Source organism: Mustela nivalis (assembly GCF_964662115.1).
Source record: "Mustela nivalis genome assembly, chromosome: 11".
NCBI classification, from domain to species: Eukaryota; Metazoa; Chordata; class Mammalia; order Carnivora; family Mustelidae; genus Mustela; species Mustela nivalis.
In genome coordinates this window covers 105,880,086-105,902,630 of record NC_139030.1, presented here as the reverse complement: position 1 = coordinate 105,902,630, position 22,545 = coordinate 105,880,086, and the positions used below count along the sequence as shown (strand labels likewise).

General features: G+C 42.2%; 1 protein-coding gene across 4 annotated transcripts in view; it reads right to left on the bottom strand.

The window, feature by feature from the left end:
- Positions 1-22,545, bottom strand: part of HECW2 (HECT, C2 and WW domain containing E3 ubiquitin protein ligase 2) — a 368,867-nt gene that overhangs the window by 10,859 nt on the left and 335,463 nt on the right. For all 4 annotated transcript variants that reach the window (XM_082689013.1, XM_082689011.1, XM_082689012.1 and 1 more), the window contains 7 exons: positions 20,329-20,481; positions 18,350-18,448; positions 14,966-15,095; positions 13,724-13,870; positions 12,961-13,075; positions 10,067-10,152; positions 8,979-9,091 (listed from right to left, as the gene is read on the bottom strand). In XM_082689013.1, the coding sequence (XP_082545139.1) occupies positions 8,979-9,091; positions 10,067-10,152; positions 12,961-13,075; positions 13,724-13,870; positions 14,966-15,095; positions 18,350-18,448; positions 20,329-20,481 (843 nt within the window). The remainder of the gene's footprint in view (positions 1-8,978; positions 9,092-10,066; positions 10,153-12,960; positions 13,076-13,723; positions 13,871-14,965; positions 15,096-18,349; positions 18,449-20,328; positions 20,482-22,545) is intronic.

The window sequence follows — 22,545 nt, the reverse complement described above, 5'->3', positions numbered from 1 at the left end:
AGTAAACCCTTCAGCCTGAGTACTCTTTTCTCTAAAGACTCAGTTCTCAACACAAAGGTAAAGACTGGACAAGTTTTCTTTTTATCATCTTGAGTCACAAGATGTAATCATCATTACTGATCCAGAATCGAAGATAATCACTGCTTCCTAAATTATATCTAGTTGCAAAACATATGGTCACTATAGCTGAACTCTTCCTCTAATAAGCTGAACAGCTTCTCTAGAAAATGTTTCATGAGGATGGAGGGGAAAACTGCAGAAAGATTAAGTGGTTTTCCCAAGGTCAAAGTTGAGTCAGTGGCCAAATCAAAAACAGGACTCCAACCTAGGGGAAGTCCAACACTACGCCGAAAGCAGGAAGACTAATGCTCATTAGCTCTGTTCTTTCAGTTCTTTCTGTAAGTCTGAGTGTTAATCTCGTATTACTCCTGACTGAACTGCTAGCCTGAACGTCCTACTAGGTTATATAGATTTTGAGGACAGGGATTAGCAAGAAAAGCTTCAAGTATATATTTTTAATGAGTGACTCAGTCACGATATGCAGTAGCTCTGGGGGAAATGGTCTAAATTAGGTCAGTGTCAGTCCAGAAAACCCTGGGAGATACCGGGGGATTTTTAGGCTTAGCTCAAACCCTTCAGTTCTATCTCTGGCTCACCAGAAAGCAGAGAAACTCTGAGCAACACACCGGAGGGCATCAGAATCACCCTAGAAACTGTTTACAATGGAGATTTTTGGCTGCATCCCCTGAGATGCTAATTCAGAAATTTGAGGGTGGGCCCAAGAATCTGTATTTTAACAATCACTACACGTGAGTCAGACGCAGGTGGTCCCCGCTGCTGGAGACATCAAATGGATGAGAAATAAGATATCTATGTTGGCCATCTACACCAGCGTTTTGTATGTTTGCAAAAATTTCAAAACTCCTTATAAACAAGACAGCATTGCTAATAAGGAAATTGAGGAATAGTGTGGTTAAATCGGTTGCCCAATATTTACCATCAACCTGCGGTATGAGCCAAGAACAGGAAAAAAAAAAAAAAAAAGCAAAGCAAAACAAAACACAATCCTCTGAGGCTTTTCACACCCCCTCTCCCACCCCATTCCAGGTCCTAAGAAAACTCCAGCACAAAGTAACAGGAGGCCCTTGGACTCTGTTGATATTGGCAGCAAAAGCACATCCAGTTATTCAGTCTCAATAAAAGGACATTTTTCAAATCTTTCAAAGTCAGCCACACTAAGGCTATAATGAGTTTACCTCATTTCAATCTTTGCAGCCAGAACCACTCAAGGAGGGCAGGTCTGAAACCCATCTTTGGGAAATCACGCTGGCATCAATATAAAGAAAATTTAAAGCCCTCCAGACATCTGGTCTGACTTAATCTCTTGGTGCTCTCTGTATTCGTCAAATGTTAACCAGGAGGCCACATGCCTACCCTCTCTTCCTTCCTACACACAGACAAGTCAATTACCCGAATCCAGTGAGCCAGAAGTACCACAATTACATCTAAACTTTCCACGATCAGTTAAACGATTAAGGAATTTCTCTTTCTCTGTACTTATTATTTTATTCCCCATTTTCCCAGAACTGATTTTTACTAGCCTATAAAGACTCAAAATATAAGACAAATAAGAACTTAGAATCAAGATTTTAAATTAAGAAAGAAAACAAGGGATAGAGAAAGAGGGAGAAAGGAGAAAGCCACGCACCTCGTTTTATCTAGTAGATGTAGTCTTAGAAATAAAATGGTTTGAATCTAATAAATACTTTCTATTTGCATTATGGTTTAAAAGGTGCTTTGCTAATACTCTCTTTTTTCATTTGGCAGTGGTGCTGAAGCTTTCAGGTTTTGGTTTCCTTATCCCATTCCTTCCTCTTCTTCATGTAATTAATAAATCAAAAAACAAAACCGAGCATTTTGGAAAATTCTTAAGGAACCTTGGAACAGATCACTTTTTAATATCAACATTTCTTTGGAAATGTGAGTAGTCCTGACCTAAATTACCGGTCACATCCACATTGTGCCTGCGGGAGAGTGTGTCCATAGGATTTCCCTAAGGGAATCAGGTGTGGCTGCAGCTCTAGTGGTCCGGACTGCTGGAGGCAGGGGCCAGAGTCAGCCACGAGCTGGGCCATAGAGCAGGCAAAGGGGGGCTTCCTCTGGGCTCTCCAGAACCTCTAATTTGGGGGATCCAAAGACTCTTCAGGCAGCATCCAAGCTTGTTCACCTATAGAACATCTTTTATGATTTCTCCCCTCGAAGGTGCCATATTTGAAACCTTGTCTTTCTCATACAAAGTGCTCTGACAATTAAAAATTAATTTTTCAATTTGCACAACATTTCATTTAGTCCTTCATTCACTGAACAAATACTTACTGAGCTCATATTTCATGCCAGGCATTGAGCTGTCCCCTAGCAGATGAGAAAGAAAAGCCTGGCCTCTGGCCACGAGGAGAGTTTACGTTCTGGCATCAAAATGTGCAAGCAAATGGACCCCCTACAGCTTGTGCGGTCTGTACCCTGTACTAGGGGATCTGACTGGGGTGAGGGGGCACCAAAACCCAGGCTGCCTTTGGCTCTGTTCACCAAATCCTGAGCCCTGACTCAGGGCCTCATTTCTCTACAAGACTGCAAGACACCTCTGTCTAATTAATTCAAAAGATCCGTGCGAGTGGCCCTGCACACAATTTTAATATACTGAGTTATAAGTCTGCTCAGCAGAGTCAGAAAAGCTTTAAGTGGACCTTATTTGTGCCTTGAAGGATGTGTAGATGTATAAGATTTTTCTGGATAAACTACAAGGAGAAGGATGTTCCTAGCAGACTGCCCCAGGGTATAGGGAAACTCCACATCCTCAGGAAACTTGAGAAGTAAAGTACTTGAGTGATAGTAGCCAAGGCTGGACCACAAGCCAGTTAGGGAGGCAAGACCACATCAGGAAGTAAGGTGTGTTCATGCAAAGACCTCTTCCATTTCTTCCGTGGATGAAAGGTAGCCAGTGACTAGCTACGGGAAGTCAGATGGCAGAGGTACCACTCAACAAAGCAGGGGACATATGAAACGGGTGGGGGCTACACGATGGATTCAGTGTTTGTAATCAGCATGAGAAATTCAATGGCACAGAAAGATAAAGTTCAATTAAAGTAATCCAGGGATTGTGCCGTTAGCCTAGATAGATTTAGAAACACTAATAAAGGTAAAATTTCCATTACGATTATTAAAATATTCATAATTTCTCTAATATTCCCATTAATATCTTCTTAGGCCATGATATTTAAAGCAGGAATTTCTGCTAAGACCAGTTCACAAATATTTGTGTAACCCGTGGTGGTACAAAGTTCCTCACCAGGTGTTCCATAAATGCCAATCAAGGGAAGGGAATTCTGGCCTGTACCATCTCCATCCCTCAACTGTCATATATACCATTTGGTGGCCAATCACGTTGGTTTTCTGTTCATTCAAACTCCTTTATTACTTCCATCTGTTAAGACCCACACGGATAGAGATCAATTTATATTTCCCAGAAGGTTTTGTACATACTAATGCATGGATATCAGAAGGCTTTTTTAGAGGAATCTTATCTACTAACTAACGTCTTATGCTGATTTCACTAGGTCACCTTGGTTAAAATGTACTTGCACTTAGAAATACAGTTTGGAATGACCCCACAGCGGGAAGTCCTGCATCCAGGGGTAAGAGCATAGTCCCAACTATGCAGTATGGGCAGGTAACTTCTTTGCCCGTGGGTGGCTCTGGGAAAATATGAAGACGACATCCTTGTCAAACGTAAGAATTTAAACCCCATAGAAGAAAACTCAGTAAGGAACGGTTCCAGGACGAAAAGTCTTGAAGTCCAAACAAACATATAAATATCTTGGGTTGATATAGCACATTTCTTGCATACCTAAAGATGGTAAAATACCAAGCCAGCTCTGCAAAGTATGTATCGGGAACAAGAGTAATAATGGCCGAATTTGCTGGATGATGTGTTAGGCCTCATTTTAAGCCCTTAGCCTGCATTATCCGCGTTCATTCTCAAGACTGCTTTGTGAAGTAATGACTCGCATTTACTTTACTTGCTCCGATGAGAGTACAGAGATACTAAAGTGATTTTGGTATATGTTGTCTGCAGTGATCCATAGTCATAACCCAAGTTGAAGAATTCCCTAAGAACGTATTCATCGAGTACAAATGACGTGCCAGGGCTCCACACTAGGGCAAAGCCACACTCAATTCCCAGAGTCCTTGTTCTCACGGGGTTTATATCCCAGAGGGAGAGATAGGTAATCAGCAAGTAAACCAATAACTAAACATAATGATCAAATGGAGGTAAGTCTTATGAGGGAAATAAGGCATGGCAGAGTGACAGATGCACTGGGAGTGGCAGCATGGACGGTCTTCCTGAGGAGAACAAGAATTTCTTGGCTTTTTTTTATCTTTTTTTTTTTGGTAAAAACTTTTCATAAGAATCAAAAGCATAGTTTTAAAAATGAAAAAAGTTACATCTTTAAAAAAATATTTTTTTAAAGTTCCAGTCCATGAGAAAAACTATCTTCCCGAGACACCCATTTCATAATTAATTCTTGCTTATTTCTTAGTTTGGGTCTGCATTTCGTTCATAATAATTTCCAGACGCAGCCATTTTCAAGAAGTTTCCTCCTTCGACAAAACCATCACCCACCCCATTACTGCAGCTCTCCAACTCCTCGGCCACATCATCCCACTTGGCAAGAACCCTCAGAGATGAACATATATAAACTGCACACTGTGCTGGCAGAGAGCACTTGGCCTGCATCTTCCAGGCTGGCACGGTAGCCTCCTGTTTGTCGGATGCTGAAGAGCAACTGCTATAACGTGAACTGACGGTCTCCTAAGTCCTTCGGAGCCCTGAGGGATGGGAAATCTACAGAAATGCAAAATCCAGAGCTAAGTACCAACCACAAGTGGAGGGAGTCCAGCAATGTGTTCAGGCCCTAAGCCTCTGTGGAGACACCCGTCTGCCTCCATCAGTCTTTATCGTCTGGCTCTCTAGTTTCGTCACCACCACGAGAGAGGAAAAAGAGCCACGGATTCAGCAAGTGCCGGCTTCAGACAACCCTATATACTTTCCTACACTTCTTGGCCCACAGTGTGAGCAGGGCTACCACAAAGCGAGACCAGGGAATCTTAGAAAATAAGACTCACATCTGCTTGCTAGAAAGGTTGAAAGGGCCTCAATCACCCATGTCTAGAAAGACTAGGATGCCCTCCTGTTTGCCAGGAGTGCCCGCCCCACTTCCAGCTCTCTGGGGTGCAGCTTCCCCTGCCTGACACGAGGCGAGGCCAGACTGCTCAGAGAATGCATTTTGTCACTGAGAAGGACAGCCACCCGTTTTGTCTCCGGTCTGTTCAATGTCCTATTTTACACGTCAAACACTGTCTCATTAATCAGAAAAAGAAATACTTTGGGGTTGACCAGCATGAGACAGACCGGCTCTTTAGCTCGGAGACTTGAACCTATCAGGAAATAGCAGGAAAAATGGCTTCAGGGGATCTACTTTGATGGTAGGAGAAATGGCCGAAGTCATCTCCAACAATCTCTTCTGACTGGAGATGCCCTTGGAGGTCTTTTTTTACACTTAAATAACACCCTCATTTCATGAAGGATGATGATAATGTCACCAGCGAAGAAATCGCTTCTGATAACACTATGTGGTCATGCATTGAAGTTCTTCTTTTTATGTTTTTCCTCCAAGTGTACTTTTTTTGTGCAGCAAATTCTCATAGCTATAGCCGTAGGCTGGGCTACAGAAGAGTCAGGATCCGGGGCTAAAAGAACAAAGCTCTTCTCATTCCTAGGCTCTCATATGCACCTTCTCACCAACTTGCCACACACTTTGTGAGCACAGCATTGTTACTCCTCTTCTTCCGAGGTGGATCCGGCCTTCTGCTGAGGACCGGATAGCCCAGGCCTCCCATACCTCTCCACTAGGTAAGCGGCTGTGAACCAGAACAGCCAGAGAGCTCTCCCTCCCTATCAGATCTGAGAAGTTAGGCCTTGTTATAGACAAGCTAGGAAAATAGTCTGCTTGCCTGATGTGCTTCCTATCATCTTTATGTTTTTTTACAACGTGGGTAAAACTAGGAATCTAGAACCAACCCTGGGTCAGAATGAAGAAAGGAAGAAACAACGCCCGTTGCCCAACCGTGAGTGTGTAACAATAGTGAGAACACCGTCATCTGTGATGAGTCAGCACGTGGACTTCCCGGAGCTCTCGGGGGAAGCAGAGAGTGAATCCAGTCTGACCCTCAACATTTTCTCCAACCTGTGCGTCTCACTTCTTGCTCAGCCAAACCTAACACACCACCCTCTCTCCCTGGCCTTTTGCACATCAAGAGATCTTCCGGTTCCAGAGTTAGTTGGTGGCAGAAGCAGGCCCAAACCCAGGTCTTCTAGCTCCCAGCCCTGTGCTCACTCCAGTATGTTACCACCTGGCGTATGCCGCCACTACTAACTGGATGCTTACTCAGAGCCAGGGTCAGCACTGAGTGCTTGACATGAACTACTTCATTTAGTCCTCAGGATTACCAGCCTACAAGGTTAACAAGGAAACAGAGGCTCAGCAAGATGAAGCGACTTCTCCAAGACCCCACGGCGAGGGGGATGGTCCAGTCTCTCCGAAGCTAGGTTTTATGTCCACGTTCTCTGCTCACCAGGTTCTATGAAAATCGCAGTGATTAAGTGTGAGCAACCGATACATCTGCTTATTGGTGCAGTTTATTCCATCTACTTTACAAAAGCAAATCTTCAGAAAAACAGATTTCAAGAGAAAGGGGACCCAATTCATCTGCCCTTTCCTGCCTCTTGATGCTGATGCTGGAGTTCCTCAGAAAGATGAGAAGCCTTCATTGGGACGTGTGAATCTGCTTATGTGTTTAAGTTGTGTGCTGTGTGTGTGTGTGGGGGGGGGTGATTCAAGAATACATAACATATTTCTTTAAATAATAAAATTACAGTCTCCCAAATTTGGAACGTCGGGTATGCTGGGTAATACGTAGGTGTCCGGATGTAGTGCCTCTGTTCCCAGATGGACATGTATCCGAGGAGACTGGGGAGGCTGCGACCAGCCCAGAGCTTGCGCCGTTCACTGCTGTCTGTATCGGTACTTTCAGCGCCCCACTTGTCATGTGCTGGGGCTTAGAACATAATCCTTAAGAAACAGTGTTCTGTGATCGCTAAGAAGAAATTCTTGTTAATAGGTTTCTCAAAGTCGCTTTTACTTAAAAAAAAAACAACTCAGGATGACATCTTCGGGTACCTAATGCCACTTAGGAAGACCACAACTACCACCTTACAGTTTTACATTTATTAGTCGTAGCGAAGTAATTTTCTGCTGCTCCAGGGAAATGCATCATCTTATCATGAGTGAGAAGTCGAGGCAGAGAGCATGCGCATGGAACGGAGGTGTGTGCCGTCTAAGCCAAGGAGGCACAGAGGACAGTAACAGGATTTTGTATTCTTTCAAAACCACAATGGCAGTTTCTAGAGAAGGGATTCTAAATAGTTATTAATATAAACACAAAATAAGCGCTTCATTTAACATCTAAATTTTTCAGCTGTAATCCTAAGAAGCCAGAATGTGATGACCAACGTTGTTTTACTAAAGTTAACAAATGCTTTGGTTATGATGCATTTTGTATTATAAGAGAAGATATTTGTAAACGATATATCCGGTAAGAGCTTAATAGCCAAAATATAGAGAGAAATTATACAACTCAAAACCAAAAAACATAAATAACCCAATTAAAAATGCGCCAAGGACCTGAAGAGATTCTTCCAAAGAAGACACACAGATGGCCAAGAGACACATGAAAACATGCTCAACATCACTCGTCCTCAGGGAAATGGAAATCAAAACCATAATGAGACACCACATTACACCTGTCAGGATGGTTAAAATAAAAAAGACAAAAATAGTAAGTGTTGGCAAGAATGAGGAGAAAAAGGAACCACTGGGCACTGCTGGTGGGAGTGCAAACTTGCGCAGCCTCTGTGGAGGAGACTTGGGGACTCCTCAAAGAACTGGAAAGAGAAATACCATGTGATCCAGTAATTCCACTACTGGGTTTTTACCCAAAGAAAATGAAAACACTAATTCAAAAGGATATATGCACCCCGATGTTTACTGCGGCTCTATTTATAAAAGCCAAGATATGGAAGCAATCCATACTGACGGATGAAGGGATAAAGAAGAGGTGGGGTGTGATCGTATCACACACACATGCGCACAAACACATGCGCGCACGGATGTTACACAGCCATAAAGAGGATGAGATCTTACCATCTGCAACAACACGGATGAACCCAGAGTATCTTGTTAAGTGAAATAAGTCAGAGAGAGAAAGACAAATACCCTATGATTTCACTTATCTGTGGGAATCTAAAAAACAAAAATGAATAAACAAATACAAAGCAGAAAGAGACTCATCAAGACAGAGAACAAACTTACGGTTGCCAAAGGGAGGGGGGAATGGAGGGTGGTCAAAATGGGAGAAGGGGAGTGGGAGATACAGGTTTGGAGTTCCTGAAAGAATAAGTTATGAGAATGGAAAGCACCCAGAGGGAATACTGTCAATGACACTGTAAGTATGATGCATCCGGACAGACAGTAACTGCACTTGTGAACACAGCAGAACAGCGTAACATACAGACTTGTCAAATCACTATGTGGTACACTGGAAACTGCTGTAACAGCATGGGTCAATTTCACTTCAATAAAAAAAGAAGACAATGATATGTATATATGCATTTTAAGTGCGACAGGAAGATTTTTTACTCCTCCATTTAGAAAGGTGATCAAAGATAAATTCATTCTAAAATATTTTTTCCACCCTCCCAAAATTTTAACATAAAACAGTAATTAATCAATACATACATAAGTGAAAGGTCTCCCTAGAATACCATAGTGACAGTAAAGAAATGTTTTATTATATCTTACCTGGGAAGAGCAGTGATTTTCCCCCATTTCTCCACACAGAACCTTCTTGGGCCATTACTCCCTCGGAGAGAAGCAAAGCCTTCATAGGGAATGCTGGACGTGCCTGTGACAAACTGTCCACCAAGAAAACAGAAGGACATGGTGAAACCAAGAGACTAGCCACTACGAGCCACAGAGCATCACTCACACGCAAGGCGCTTCAGGAAGAGCAGCGGGCTGTCACTGGTGGGAGAGCCCGAAGGCTACACTCAGTGGGTGTGGGACAACTGAACACAGGAATTTTGACAAAGAGCTCGGGAATGCTAAGGAAGGAGAGTGAAATAAAAAGGAAAAGGGAATGCGGAGGGCTTGTAGCGGATAAGGCATTCTGTACAGCTAACCAGCCGAGAAGACTAAACTGGGTCCATTTCCTGCTACAGATTCATAAAGTGTCAATTAACCTAAGTCTGCTGAGCATCAGTCCCCAATCAGCTCAAGGTGAGTAAAGGTAGGACCAGATCCTTGATCCAAAGGAGCAAAGACCCAGTCTCCTCACAAGTCTGAGCCCAAGTACCCAGAAGGCTTGCTCGTGTTTGATATTTCTCTGGCTGCAATAAACCAGCAATTGCCGTGGCATTATAAGCACTGCAAGAAGATTATGAGCTGGTTTTTCCAGTGTCCCTGAACTTCACTGTTATCTCAAATTTGCGGAAAGTTAGATGGAAGAAAAGAAAGGGTTCTTCATCCCAGACTTGGTTACCTCCTAAGGGACTGAAAACCCACTTTCTGTTGTTCGGGGTGTGGCCCTGCAGAGTGCCCTGGGACCTCTTGAAGGGACTGACGGCCCCGAAGCCGGTGTTTCTCCTGGGATTCTTGGACTAGAGTTGCTACGTACTCAAAATTTAATGAAATACTTGGACTTGGTCAGGGATATTCTGCGTAGCAATGGAGCAACAGAACCACGCAATCAGGAGAGTCTGAAATAATGTATCCCTCATTTGCAGATAAGCACAGGGTATAATTACTGAGTACTCAGCATTTATAAAAAATATGCAATTCTAACAATAATTGCATTAATGCATTAAAAATATTAACTAGTGGCATCTTACCTGTAACAACCTCAGCCGCTGTTCATTGTTGAATCTTTCCACTGCGGCCCAGAACCACCGGATTACAATGTGATTGTCATGATACCCTATTGACCCAAACAGGAAGGCCCACGTTACTCTAACTTTTCTGTGTTAGGATGACAGGACAGCATGACGCGTCAACAAAAGACCTCCAGACATAAATCATCATCTCGGATTCTTTAAAGGTTGTTTATCGTTTAAGATTAAGGAATAACATTGTAAATATGATCACATGAGTGTCAAAAGTCAAACAAAAACAACACTAAATGAAGCTAGGAGGTCTCTGTTTCCATTTAGTGGTCAGTAAATAAAACAAGTGGGAAGAAGAACAACAAAGTTGTTATTTTAACCATATCATTTCTGAAAAAGATGATTGCCGTTACTGGAAATGAATAACTCTTTTGGTCATTCATTGAAGAAATTTTCAAGTATCGCTAGAACAAGCACTATAGTAAGCTTGGAGGTAACAGAGGCAAAGAAGACAGATTACAGGGCTTCTGGTAAAGGAGAGATACAATCGTCAAATAATTATACAAATATGTGATTGCAAACTATTTTAAAATTACATACAATGTTCAGATTTTTAAATCAAATCACTTTTTACTAATGAAAAGGCAAAAGTAATTTTATTATTTTAATTTCTTCAACTAATAAATCCCATATAATCCTTAATCTAAGTGTTATTTTTAATCCCGTATTTTAGTAGAATTTAATAAAATGTCAAAAGTATCATCCCCAGGGTGGATTAAGGCAATATTGAAGATTCCAAAATCTTTCAGTGAAGGAAGTTTAAGTTCAGAGAGAGTGCTGACAAGGATTAAGGAACAATTAGTGATCCAAACCGGTTCACTGACACTAGTGACACAGCCACTCTAATTCTAAGTCAGCAGAAATAAATCCAAAGCAAAGGTAAGTAAAAAATGATTTTAATTTGAATTAAATTAATTCAATGCTTGTGTGTTTCAGTGGCTGTAGAGTTTGAGGGGGATTTTGCCTTCCTGTTTATCATTTGATCAGTGATGCTGAGTGGCCTCTGCATCTTGGATTCCCAAGAAAGGGATCTAGGTGAAGGGTAAATGTGCTTCTATTGGACACAGAGATTTATAGGCTCCACATCCACTTGGCAGAGATGAGCTCGTTGGTGCTAAGCAAACAGTTTTCTCATCTTTAAGTACATTGGCTCTTTATAGCTTTTCTGACCTTATGAACTGGCCCCTTTTGGCTTCTGCTTTGCTGTCTGCACCCAACCTTTCGGAGGAGGACAGAAATGTCTCTTCAGATTCTCTATCAACAGCTGCCTTGTGAACATACGGCAGTGGCAGCAGGCCGCCTCCTCGTTCAGTGCCAGCGACTTGGGTTAGCAAACAGCTGGGCGTCTCAGCCATTCCCCTGCCTCCCTCCGGAGCACTGTCTTCCCAAGGATGTCTTTTGGCAAGATTTACAATAACCATGGAAACGGGGACTCGATTAGACACATACAGCAAATAAAACCTTACAGCATATAAATGCAAAGTGGCTGACTGGATGAACAGCATTGCTATTAGAATTTCCTGGCGGGGAAGAGCTAATGAGATTTATGGTAAGATGCAAGTTTGACAGCGTGCTGGAGAAACTGTGCTCTAGTTCATAAAAAGAATTTGGTTAACAAAGTTATAATGACCAAGGCTGTATATGGATTATACATGGGGCCAGCTGGAAGAGACACACCGCAGCAATTGGTTTCAGAAATAGCAGCAAGAGAGACTGCAACTTAATACGGCCTTTCCGAGAGAACGGGCGAGCAAGGCCAGCCCACGGCAGGCGAGGAGCTGGAGGGGCCAAGGCAAGAACAAAAGCAAGTTAGCAAATGTTAAGGTATTTTTATTCTAACTCCACACTTGAAAAGGTGTTTTGAAATCTCTGTTTCCATGTACAGATAACTGGAGATATGTTCCGCTTTCAGTCTCTTCTGCTGAGTGATTAATTCAGTGACTTAAAGTTTGTATTGTTCACTCCCAAGTTCAGAACTACTGCTAACCTCTTACTTTCTGAGCTGAGTTAAAAACCAAAATCCAAAATCAAAACAAAAACAATTGCTCTTTATCAAAAACTGTCACCCTGCAATAAATTTCAGAAAATGTGTTCTTTCTTTGCTTTAAGGTATGGAATAAAAACTTTAACTCTGGATTGTCATCAGGTCCCTTTCAAAGTGTCCCAACTCAGGATCAAATCCAATGGCTTCAAGCGCAATTACTAATTGAAAATGTATAGTGATGTACAGAAATACCACTTGTGAAGCTTCCCATGTGGTGAACTGTCATATAAATGTTTTAAATAATCTTATAGTAGCTTCCTTTTCAGTTGAACTTAATGCTTGAATTTAGAAAGGCCTTTTCAATAAACATCTTGAATATTGAGAACCATGTCTGATTCCATTTATGTGTTTCAACAGTGAATTATAACTGAAAGTAGTTTAGTGAAATGTAGAAAAACTGTGTTTGCTCGTTAGGAGGCCCAGAGGGTGTGTGACTTCAAGGTTTCGAAGGAAGGTAGAGAGGTGGGATTTTGACCAGCTAAACGGGAGCTCCTCAGGGCTTCCCTCACAACACCATAAAACAATTACTTAGTGTTCCCATGGTCACGTTTCTTCACAACAATTAGGAGTTATGACATCCTCAGAGGAGGTGTAAACAGTCCCTCCTCCACTTGACAGATGAGGTAACCAGGAGCAGACAAGAACGAACCTTGCCCAAGGTCTCAGAGGAGACTGCAGCAGACCTATGATTAGAGTACAAAGTACTCTGCCCGTCCTGGATTCTGAGACTGGCGCGCTAACAATTTGCTTCCCCTCAGTGTGAAACTAAAAGTCCAGCCATCTCTCAACCACATCTCACCTCCTCTGTATTCCGTGTTGTTTCTCCAGTCACTCAGGTCGATCTCGGCTGTGCCTGCGATGACCAGTTCCAGTTCTCTTGCATCGAAAACAGACACCAGCCTGGCATCCACCACCTGTGGAATAAAAAGAATGCAGGGCATGGCTTATGAATCAGGAGAAATCTCAGCTACCATTAAGCCTCATCAGAAAAGGAACACACAAGGAGGTTGAGGAATGTTCTGGAAGCACTCCGTGTAGGCACTTTGAAAACTGTAAAGCTCTCAACAAATATAAGGTATTTTTAGTACAATATGGATGATCTTTTCCTCAACAGAATTTTGATTTTACAAAACTGACCACTGGTGAATCCGGTTTGTTTTTCTCCTTGAAAAAAAGTCTAGTGCTCCTCCGCAGGAAGTCACATGGAGTATTTGTAACAACTCATCTGAACCCTAGATACCATCGTTTCACATATCACACAGATATGTGATTACCCACATCTAAGCACGAGTAAGACCTACGACTTCAATGCTGTTAGTGGTCATTAAATCGCGAAATGCTACCTGATTTCAGATCATTTTAATTCAGTGAGCTCTTCTAACAGGGCATTAAGGCTTTTTCGTCTTCTTGAAACATATTAAAAATATACTGGAGTTTTTAAATCAAAAGAGCAGTAGTAAATCCACCAAGAGAAGAAGGGAAATACCGCACAGAGAGCGCAGTCAGAGGGACTGCGGTACCCCAGAGTCCCCACCGCACAAGCCCACTCGAGCCGGCTTCACCTCATAGAAGCCGCGCACTAGGCTCTCCGTCTGCTGCACGACGCCCCTCTCAATCCGCCACTTCACCATTCTCTCGATATACTCCTTCTTGTTCTTCTCTGTGACTGGGATGTTGGCACCCCCTGGTTTTAATTCTCGTTCGGTTATCTGAAATCAAAAAAATAAATAAATAAAAAAGGGCTGAACATAAAGCAACATTCTTGATGTGAGAAGAACACCGCTCCCAGTGAGCGGAAATCAGCCAGCCAGCTACCTGGCCTGGCCTTGGCCCAGCACAGCCTACAAGCAGCCGGCGGGTGGGGGGGGGGGAGTGCCAGGGGAGGTGCCCCATGGAGCCACACAGAGCCCAGGCACTGTGGAAAAACCAGGCATTGAGCTGATATCTGGAAGCCTCAGTAGTTAAAAATTGATGTACCGTAAGTACTGAAGGTTAAGTTTTAAACCCTGACTAAACAAGTAAGGCTTTTCAATGAAAATCAGTAGGCTCCAGATTCTGGCCCACTGCTATTTGAATGTGTGGCAAAAACATATTTTCATAAGTTCTGTTAGGGTTCAGAATCAACTACATATAGAAAGCCAATATTTAAGTAAAGATTTACTTTAATGAAGCAGAATTAATTCAAGTGAATGTTAAATTGAGAACTTCTTTTCCAACACGAAATTTAGAAGACCAGCCAAATACTGATGTCTAAATAAGAATATTACGTATGAACCAGTTTACAATTTCTGAAAGAGATCTTTTAAAACCAATCCTTCCACCAACTTTGGGAAAAAACCGATATGATTTCAAACCTTCACCAAAACATTATTTACCTTCCTTCAGCTTTGAAACAACCCAATTTCCATTCTTAAATATGAGTGAGAGTTAAGTACAAATGTCAATTAAATAATTGAATATTCAACTCTGGGGTAGCATGGACTTTTAGAAGCTATGCTTTATACAAGACAATTCCAACATCTTATCTGGATATTTTAGTTGGAAACAAAAGATTGCTTCTAACACACAAATAGTTATATAGCTTATAACACACAGTTACCACAATCTATAAATCAGAACACCTTCGTCTGTAGCTGGCATTAAAATAATTTTTGTAACCAAAATTACTGTAACTGTATGCAGACCTAGATTGAAACCACCCAACAAGCCACAAATAAGTAAGTGCACGATCTTAGCCACTGAATTAATTCTTCACCAACCATCAGTCTTTGATTATCACACTTAGTCACCAGTGAGTCACAGACCTGCCCGAAAACTTCTTCATTCACAGTGAATGTGAGGTCCAGGATGTCATGGATGTCATTGTCCTTCATCCACTGCAGGCTCTGGTGGAACTCCTCGTCAAGGTATTCTAGATCACTCAGGTCACACAGACTAAGACGACAGACAGACAGAAACAGATATGTAGGTATGACTATCAGCCAAATGCCAAAGACACGAGGAGAGGTACCAAGAATTAAAGGCAAGAACAAGATCAACTAAATGAACGGTGATTCCTGCAACGTTCTTAGTCAAATTCAGTAACCAGACTAGCTAAATAATTCAGAAATCTGGTATAAGATTTTAAAATCTGGATATATAAAATGCCTTAAATCAACCAGCCTATCCTTTCTTTAACAGACACAGAACTGGGGTGCACAGAGTGGCTGCATTTTCCTAGTTACCCACGATTAACGCCATTGTCATCCATGATTAATGCCAGAGCAGGAACTGGAACTCTGGTTAACAACTTGACTTCCAGATTCGTTTGGCTATGTTCTACTACTTTAAAATATTGTTCTCCGAATCTGAAATTTTTTGTATGTTTCTATGCTGTACTTTAACTTTGTTATTTTTTCTCAAGGACTAGATTCTGTGATCCACATTCACATGTGTCCCCTTTTTCTTCATGGTCCTTATTTTTTCTGTGTTTCTGAAAACAGCAAGCCACAGAATCTCTCTACAATTATAATGGTTTTCAATACTTCTCTTTTTTCTACACAGAGAGAGGTGGAATTATTATTTTATGGCCGTATTTTAAAGTGGTAACAATTGATTGGCTTTGTTTTGCTTTGTTTTCAAATTCCCTCCCTTCAGACTAATTTCAAAGACCATTTTGCTTGGTTCCACCTAACCATTTATTAGGCATCAAGTATGTGCCAGACATCATAACAGCTACTTGACAGTTACTGCCCTCAAGGAGCTAATGGTCCGGTTGGAGAGACAGGCGCACAAGGAGGTAAACTCATATAAGGTGATGGTGATAGCCGAGGGTGGGTAGCCCTTGTAATGTGTGTATTTTTCTATGTATGTTATACTCCACTTAAAAAAGCTCAGATAAGGTAGATACAGGGAGCTCTCACAGCAAGAATGCAGAACATTTCCTTCAACTGGAGATTCAGGAAAACCCTTCTGAGGTAGACAATACCCACATCAAAATTTGTAGGCTCTTTAAAAGCTGGAGAGGTGAAGGGGAGTGGAGGAAGACGGGGAGCAGGATGAAGGGGGAAGGAGAGACCAACACGAACCAAGCAGGAGGGCATGGAGTGTGGAGAACACGCAAGCATACTGGGACGATCGAGTGTTGACCGCGAGACAGAATGTCCGGAGAAGGTGGGAAGGGTTGCTGGGACCAGGCTTTGGATGTCAGTTTAAGGACCTTGGTGCTTCAGAATTACCAAAAGATTTTAGGACAGAAAATGACATGATCAGATGTGAGACGTGACTCTGAATTGTTCTATCTGGAAGTCACGGTACAGAGAATTACTTAATATGTTAGTAGAGTGGTTATTAGATGGTGAAGACAATTAGTCGACCGCTATGGTAATCTGGCTAAAATAAAACAAGAGTTTTATATTTCGGGCACAGCTATTAAGGGTAGGCAGGAGAAGATGCATTTAAGACTTACTTAGGAGGTAAGCATGGGCATTAGTAAATGGTTTTCTGGGGAGCATAAAGAAGGATATCAAAATAGGGGTGGCGAAGGAACTCGTGTTGCAAGCCAACTCTGATTAATTGCCAGTCTTGAGGGCTGTAAATTGAAGAACTCCCTGAGGCCACAACGAGTTCAGTGGGAAAAAGGACCATAAACGATTTGTGAACTACACCAAAGCAATGGAGTGGGAGGCAGGGAAGAGTAGAGTAGGTGCTGCGTGCTTGCCACCTCTGTCTGAGGGGGACTCCTGATTTCCGACCAGTCACTTGAGAGTACTGGCACCGTGAACTGTGATGAGGCCCAGAGGAGAAGGCACACTTTCAGGGACACCAGTAGAGGAACAACTCACAGTAAGTGCGTGGGGTTGGGGTGGGGGGTGTTCAACAACAGCAGAAGCCGCAGAGTGGTCCAGTAAGACAGAGACTGAAAGACATTCTTCAGGAGCTTCTACGGGGGGCGCCTGGGTGGCTCAGTTGGTTAGCAACAGGCTTCGGCTCAGGTCATGATCCCAGGATCCTGGGATCGAGCCCCGCATCCCACATCGGGCTCTTTGCTCAGTAGGGAGTCTACTTCCCCTTCTCCCTCTGCCTGCTGCTCCCCCAGCTTATGCTCTCTCTTTGCATCAAATAAATAAAAATAAAATCTTTAAAAAAAAAAAAAAAGCTTCTATAGGTTACCGGTGGGAAAGAAGCCAGGCCAAAGTGTGTTGAGGGCACATCGCACAGACTGCTCTTTCAGGAAACAGATGAGAAGACAAGAGAAGGACTGACATGGTAAAGATGCAAAATGGGACGGGGAGGACCCGAGGGGCTGATGGACAGTGCCCAGTTGCCCAGGGTTTCATCTGCCCAGACGCCAAAAGGGGGGAAAGCAAAAGCCTTCCTACTGACCCTCTTAAGAACCCATTAGAAATACTTTGTTTTCATTTGAAGTCTAGGTTTCCATTTTACTGAAGCAGGTACATGACCTTGGTCAGGGAACGAGCTGGCCTGAACCCAGCAGTCATTCTGTGCTTCCTCACTGCAAGTTTGAGCTACTACTCCCCTATTAGACAGTTGCCTTCTCCTGTTCAGCCTTGTAAATGACTACTGATTATAGGACAGAAATGTTTGCTCTACATTTTACAATAATTGCAATCTTTCGTTGTGGTAACGATGAAGAAAAGGTTCTGGATATGCTAGATTTTCATCTGCCATCCTAAATTACTGTCTTGCATATAGGGAGGTCTTCTCAGGAAAAATATGGGACAGCCCACCTCTAACAAACAAACAAACAAAAAAGTAAGACAAAAACAAAACAAAGGAGAATGAAAACTTAGCAGATGAAGTCTGCATAAAGCAAAATATAAAATGCTTCTCATAAAGGATAGGGGTTTGTGAGTCACCAAGACTAACCCACAACTATTCTATTAATAATCAGCATTAATACCACAGGAATTCCAGTACTGTATTTGAAGTACAGTTGTTTTGAAGAAACATGTGTTGCAACAAATGAGAATAAACTTTCCGGAATAAAGCAAAACTAACACTTTAGGGGCAAGACAGAAGGAGAAGATCAGGAAAAACACAGTAACCATATTTGAAATCGCATTAGTTTCAGAAATCTAAGCACATAAATGACAAGCCCCTAAAAGAAAAAATAAAATATTTCATTTTAATGAAAGAAATACTGCATTCTTACATGCTAATTACACAAGCAATCAAAATTCTCTTACATTCTGAGAAGAGCTTTATAAAAGGGCCTAGTGAAGAAGGCGTCCAACAAATACTGATGTATAAGTGCGAGACCCAGAATCCTCCCGCTGAAGCGGAACCTGTGAAGGAAGAGCAGAAGGCAGCTTGCACGTCAGGGAGCAGCTTCTAGGTGGTCCGACCTGCTTTCTAAAACACGATCTAGCTCTAACCACTGAAAGTTTGTCTAAGACTTTCTGCTTACATGAGGTCCCTGAGAGTTCAAGTGCATTGCAACCTGGGTCTCCCTTGGGCCAATATTCACATCTACTTGAAAAAAAGCTGTTTTACTCTGATATTTAGAGAGTTACTGCTCCATCTCCGTCTCATGTCAACAGTATCCGCCATAGAGCACCCCACACGGACACCATGGATTCCCCGAGAGCAGGCCTGTGAAATTTCCCCAAGCCGCTTTTAAGAGATGACAGAATGAAACCAGTGGTGGTGGGGAAAAAGTCTCCTTCTAGCTTGTTTGCACGAGTATCAGCAGGATTTCTCTAAGACAAACCCACGAGCAATCCCCTTTTGAGGAAAAGCCCCATCTCAGAGTGAGAGGGTTCCTATGTCTATTCTCTCTCAAACCCCTGCTGATTATTGTCACCATCCAAGAATTATGTTTGTGAACATCTGGGGGAGTTTCCTCATGGGCCATTCGGTTCTCTAAAATTTGAAAGCTCAATTCTACTCTGAATCATTTTGGAAACTTTGCTAAATATATCAGTCATGCCTGGACTTGCTGAGAGGTCCCTTTATTTTCTCTTTCAGAAGTACTGTGGTTTCTACCTCAGGGAAGTCCAAATGTCTTCCAAAAGTGTAAATCCATGGTGAGGCTCATACAGTCCATTTGTAATTTTAGAATAAGGGAGCCAGTTTAAGATTAATATCCAGCAGCTTTGTTTTTCTCTTTGTCCACCTAACTTAGCACAACTGCAACAGACTCAGTTAAGAGGACTGCAGACTGCAGCTACGTGGGGTTATTCTGAAGACCAAGTCCTACACGTCAACTCCTTCTGCCCACCAGTATTAACCTTCATGGCCCGAAGAAGCTTCTCCCGCGAGTCCTGCTTACGGTCTTTGTTGTTACTCTCCGTGGAAATAAGCAGGAGCAAGCAAAGAGGGGTTATAAAGATATTTAACATGTATAAATGCAGGGACTAGAAAAGAAGTAAGGATGTTTGGAAAGAGAACAATTTGGGATTTTTAGAATAAACAATCTTCAGAGGGGAATCCTACACCAGTTTTCCTGGATGATTTTGTGTGAAAAATTAGGAAAGGGGCAATGCCTGGCTACAAACTTCAGTGGCTACAGGGTAAGTCACTGCTGTGACCACTCCATGTCCTTCTGCCAGGGCTCTCGTCTACACAGGGTAAGTCACTGCTGTGACCACACCATGTCCTTCTGCCAGGGCTCTCGTCTACACAGGGTAAGTCACTGCTGTGACCACACCATGTCCTTCTGCCAGGGCTCTCGTCTACCATCAGTTCCTCCAGGGCATTCGACCTGCCACTCCCTCCTTCTAGAATACCATCACCCCCTCAGCCAGTGTCCCAGCTGCTCTGTCCCAACCCCAGGGTTGGCCACTTCCTTAAGGGTGCTCCAGAAGCTGTCTGACCTCCGGGACAGGACCTTCTCCCACCCTACCTCAGAATTCAGAGATGCCCAAGGGTGTAGAGAGGGGTCTAGGGACTCCGCCAGGAACCTAACATCATCTGGAACTCCCTTCCAATGGGGGAAAAGCTTCTGAATTCTACCCAGTTCACCTGAAATTGGTCTTTTGGAATATAATCTATCCTAGCCTGGAGAATGCCTAATATTTAAATTTGACAACAAAAGTAAGAGTCAAATGAAACTGAAAATAGGTTTTTCTCCAAGGAGGAAAGCGTTAAAAGAAATGTGGCTTCCAATAAAAACTAATATCACAGAAAGCAACTGAAGGAAAGTGTCGGGGAAAAAAATACTTACCATTCGTGGTGATTGTCTACGAAAGCAGACATGGGACTTATTTGTACTGTGTATGTGTCATTGGCTGAATATTCAAATAAGCCATAATATGGGTTAAAGAGTTCTCTGGATACGAGGAAGAAAAATTCTCTGGAGGGTCCACTGTAATCCAGCCTTTAAAAAAATCCACAAAAAGAATAACGTTATAATTTTTTCTATATATTGGGCATATTTTCTACAGAGCTCAACTTTTTTTTTGATATTTAAACTTCATTTTTTTTCAGTGTTAAAAACTTTTTTTTTAAAGATTTATTTATTCATTTGAGAGAAAGAGTACAGGAGCGGGGGGGGGGGGAACAGAAGTAGAGGGAGGGAGAGTCTCAAGCTGACTTCCCACTGAGACAGACCGCGCAGCGGGGTTTGATCTGAGATCACGACCTGAGCTGAAATCAAAGAGTTGGACACTTAACCAACTGAGCCACCAAGGGACCCCCAGAGCTCACTTTCTATAGAACACTCATTACAACTCTAATTGCCCACATATCTGGACTATCCAATCCAAAATAAAGTGAATTATCTTGAGTCCTGATCTCATCCATGTCTTGACCTAGAATAGTGAAATGGACATTTCTGTGAAGCCTACCCAAAAACTAAAGCTACACACAGATAATGAACAGGCAATATGACACTCATTTGCTTATATGTATATACATATAAAAAAGGTACATATTTTCAATGTCTGGAACGAGGTAATGGGAGATAGGAGTACATTAGGAATACTTTATTTATTTAAAGTATTCCTTTAAATACAGAGAGTATCAGCTACCTACATCCATGGCACATGGAGTTCTTATGGATTTCTGAAACATTCTGAAATGGGGGAAGAAAGAGACATTTGTGAATTGGTAAGAGAATAGTACAGATACAAGACCCCCTAGGAAGATCAGAGGCAAAAAAAAAAAAAAAATAGAATGATAGGGTTCAAGCAAAAACTTTAAATTATAAAACACCAAGGAAAATTATAGACAAGTAAAATGAGGGTGTCTAAAACTTCCTAAAGGAAGGTATTTGGAGAAGAGGCTGAAACTCTAGCACCTGAACCACAGTGTAAATTCCATTTAACTCACAAAGACATCAGGGTCAAAGTGAAGTATGAGAAACGGTTGTGTTAGCTTTGAGGAATGACAAGTGGCCAACAATGCTGAGAGGAAACATGCAGCCAAGAGGAGTCTGCAGTAAAGCGATTTGATATGCTACATTTCAAGTGAAGAAGACAAAGTACATCTATTCCCTGATGGCGACGCAGCATTCAAAGACAGGAGGGAATGCCGGAGGGACAGAGCAATGGGAAGCTGGGTGGTGGGATTTTACAAGACTTCTTTTGTTCACTGTATTTTTTTCTCTTATGGAATTTTCTCTAGGGGCATTACTGCATATATTTTTTTTTAATGAAAAAGAAAGAAAAATCATCTGAGTCTTGTCCAGTGAAGGGACTGCGTAATAGAGAAAAATTGCCTTATTAGAGGTGAAGACTGAGATGGGCTACTAGTAAGAAAAATGAAATGGCTTTTATAGGTCTTAGTTTATAGGTCTAAATAACATTTACTTAGAGGGGCGCCTGGGGTGGCTCAATGGGTGAAAGCCTCTGCCTTCTGCTCGGGTCATGATCTCAGGGTCCTAGGATTGAGACCCACATCGGGCTCTCTGCTCAGCAGGGAGCCTGCTTCCCCCCCGCCCCTCTCTGCCTGCCTTTCTGCCTACTTGTGATCTCTCTCTCTCTCTCTCTCTGTCAAACTAAAAAAAAAAAAAAATTTACTTAGAGCATACTTCCACTATTCACATTCTACTTCCTCAACTTTTGCCATATTGGAATATATAGGTACTGCTATGTACTTAACACTTTTAAGTAAATTAACTTTAAATTTACTTGCTTTTCCAACGTAGCCTGCACTTACATACTGTCTATGAAATTATGAGGAGCTGGCTTTATTTTTTTCTAATACACATTGAAAGAAACATGTAAATATTTTAAAATGTCAGTTTGCGTAATAGCTCAAATCATCTCACACATCTCCACAGTCCTCACCACACTGTGGGAAATATGAGTGTAGACAGGAAACCTATGTGTGCAGAAAAATGCACACACAGCACGCTCTCAGGACCAAAGAGGCCTTCAGGTGACATGACAGAACTGCTGTCTTGAGGCAGCTGAGTGTAACCGCGCTACCAGGTGACCAC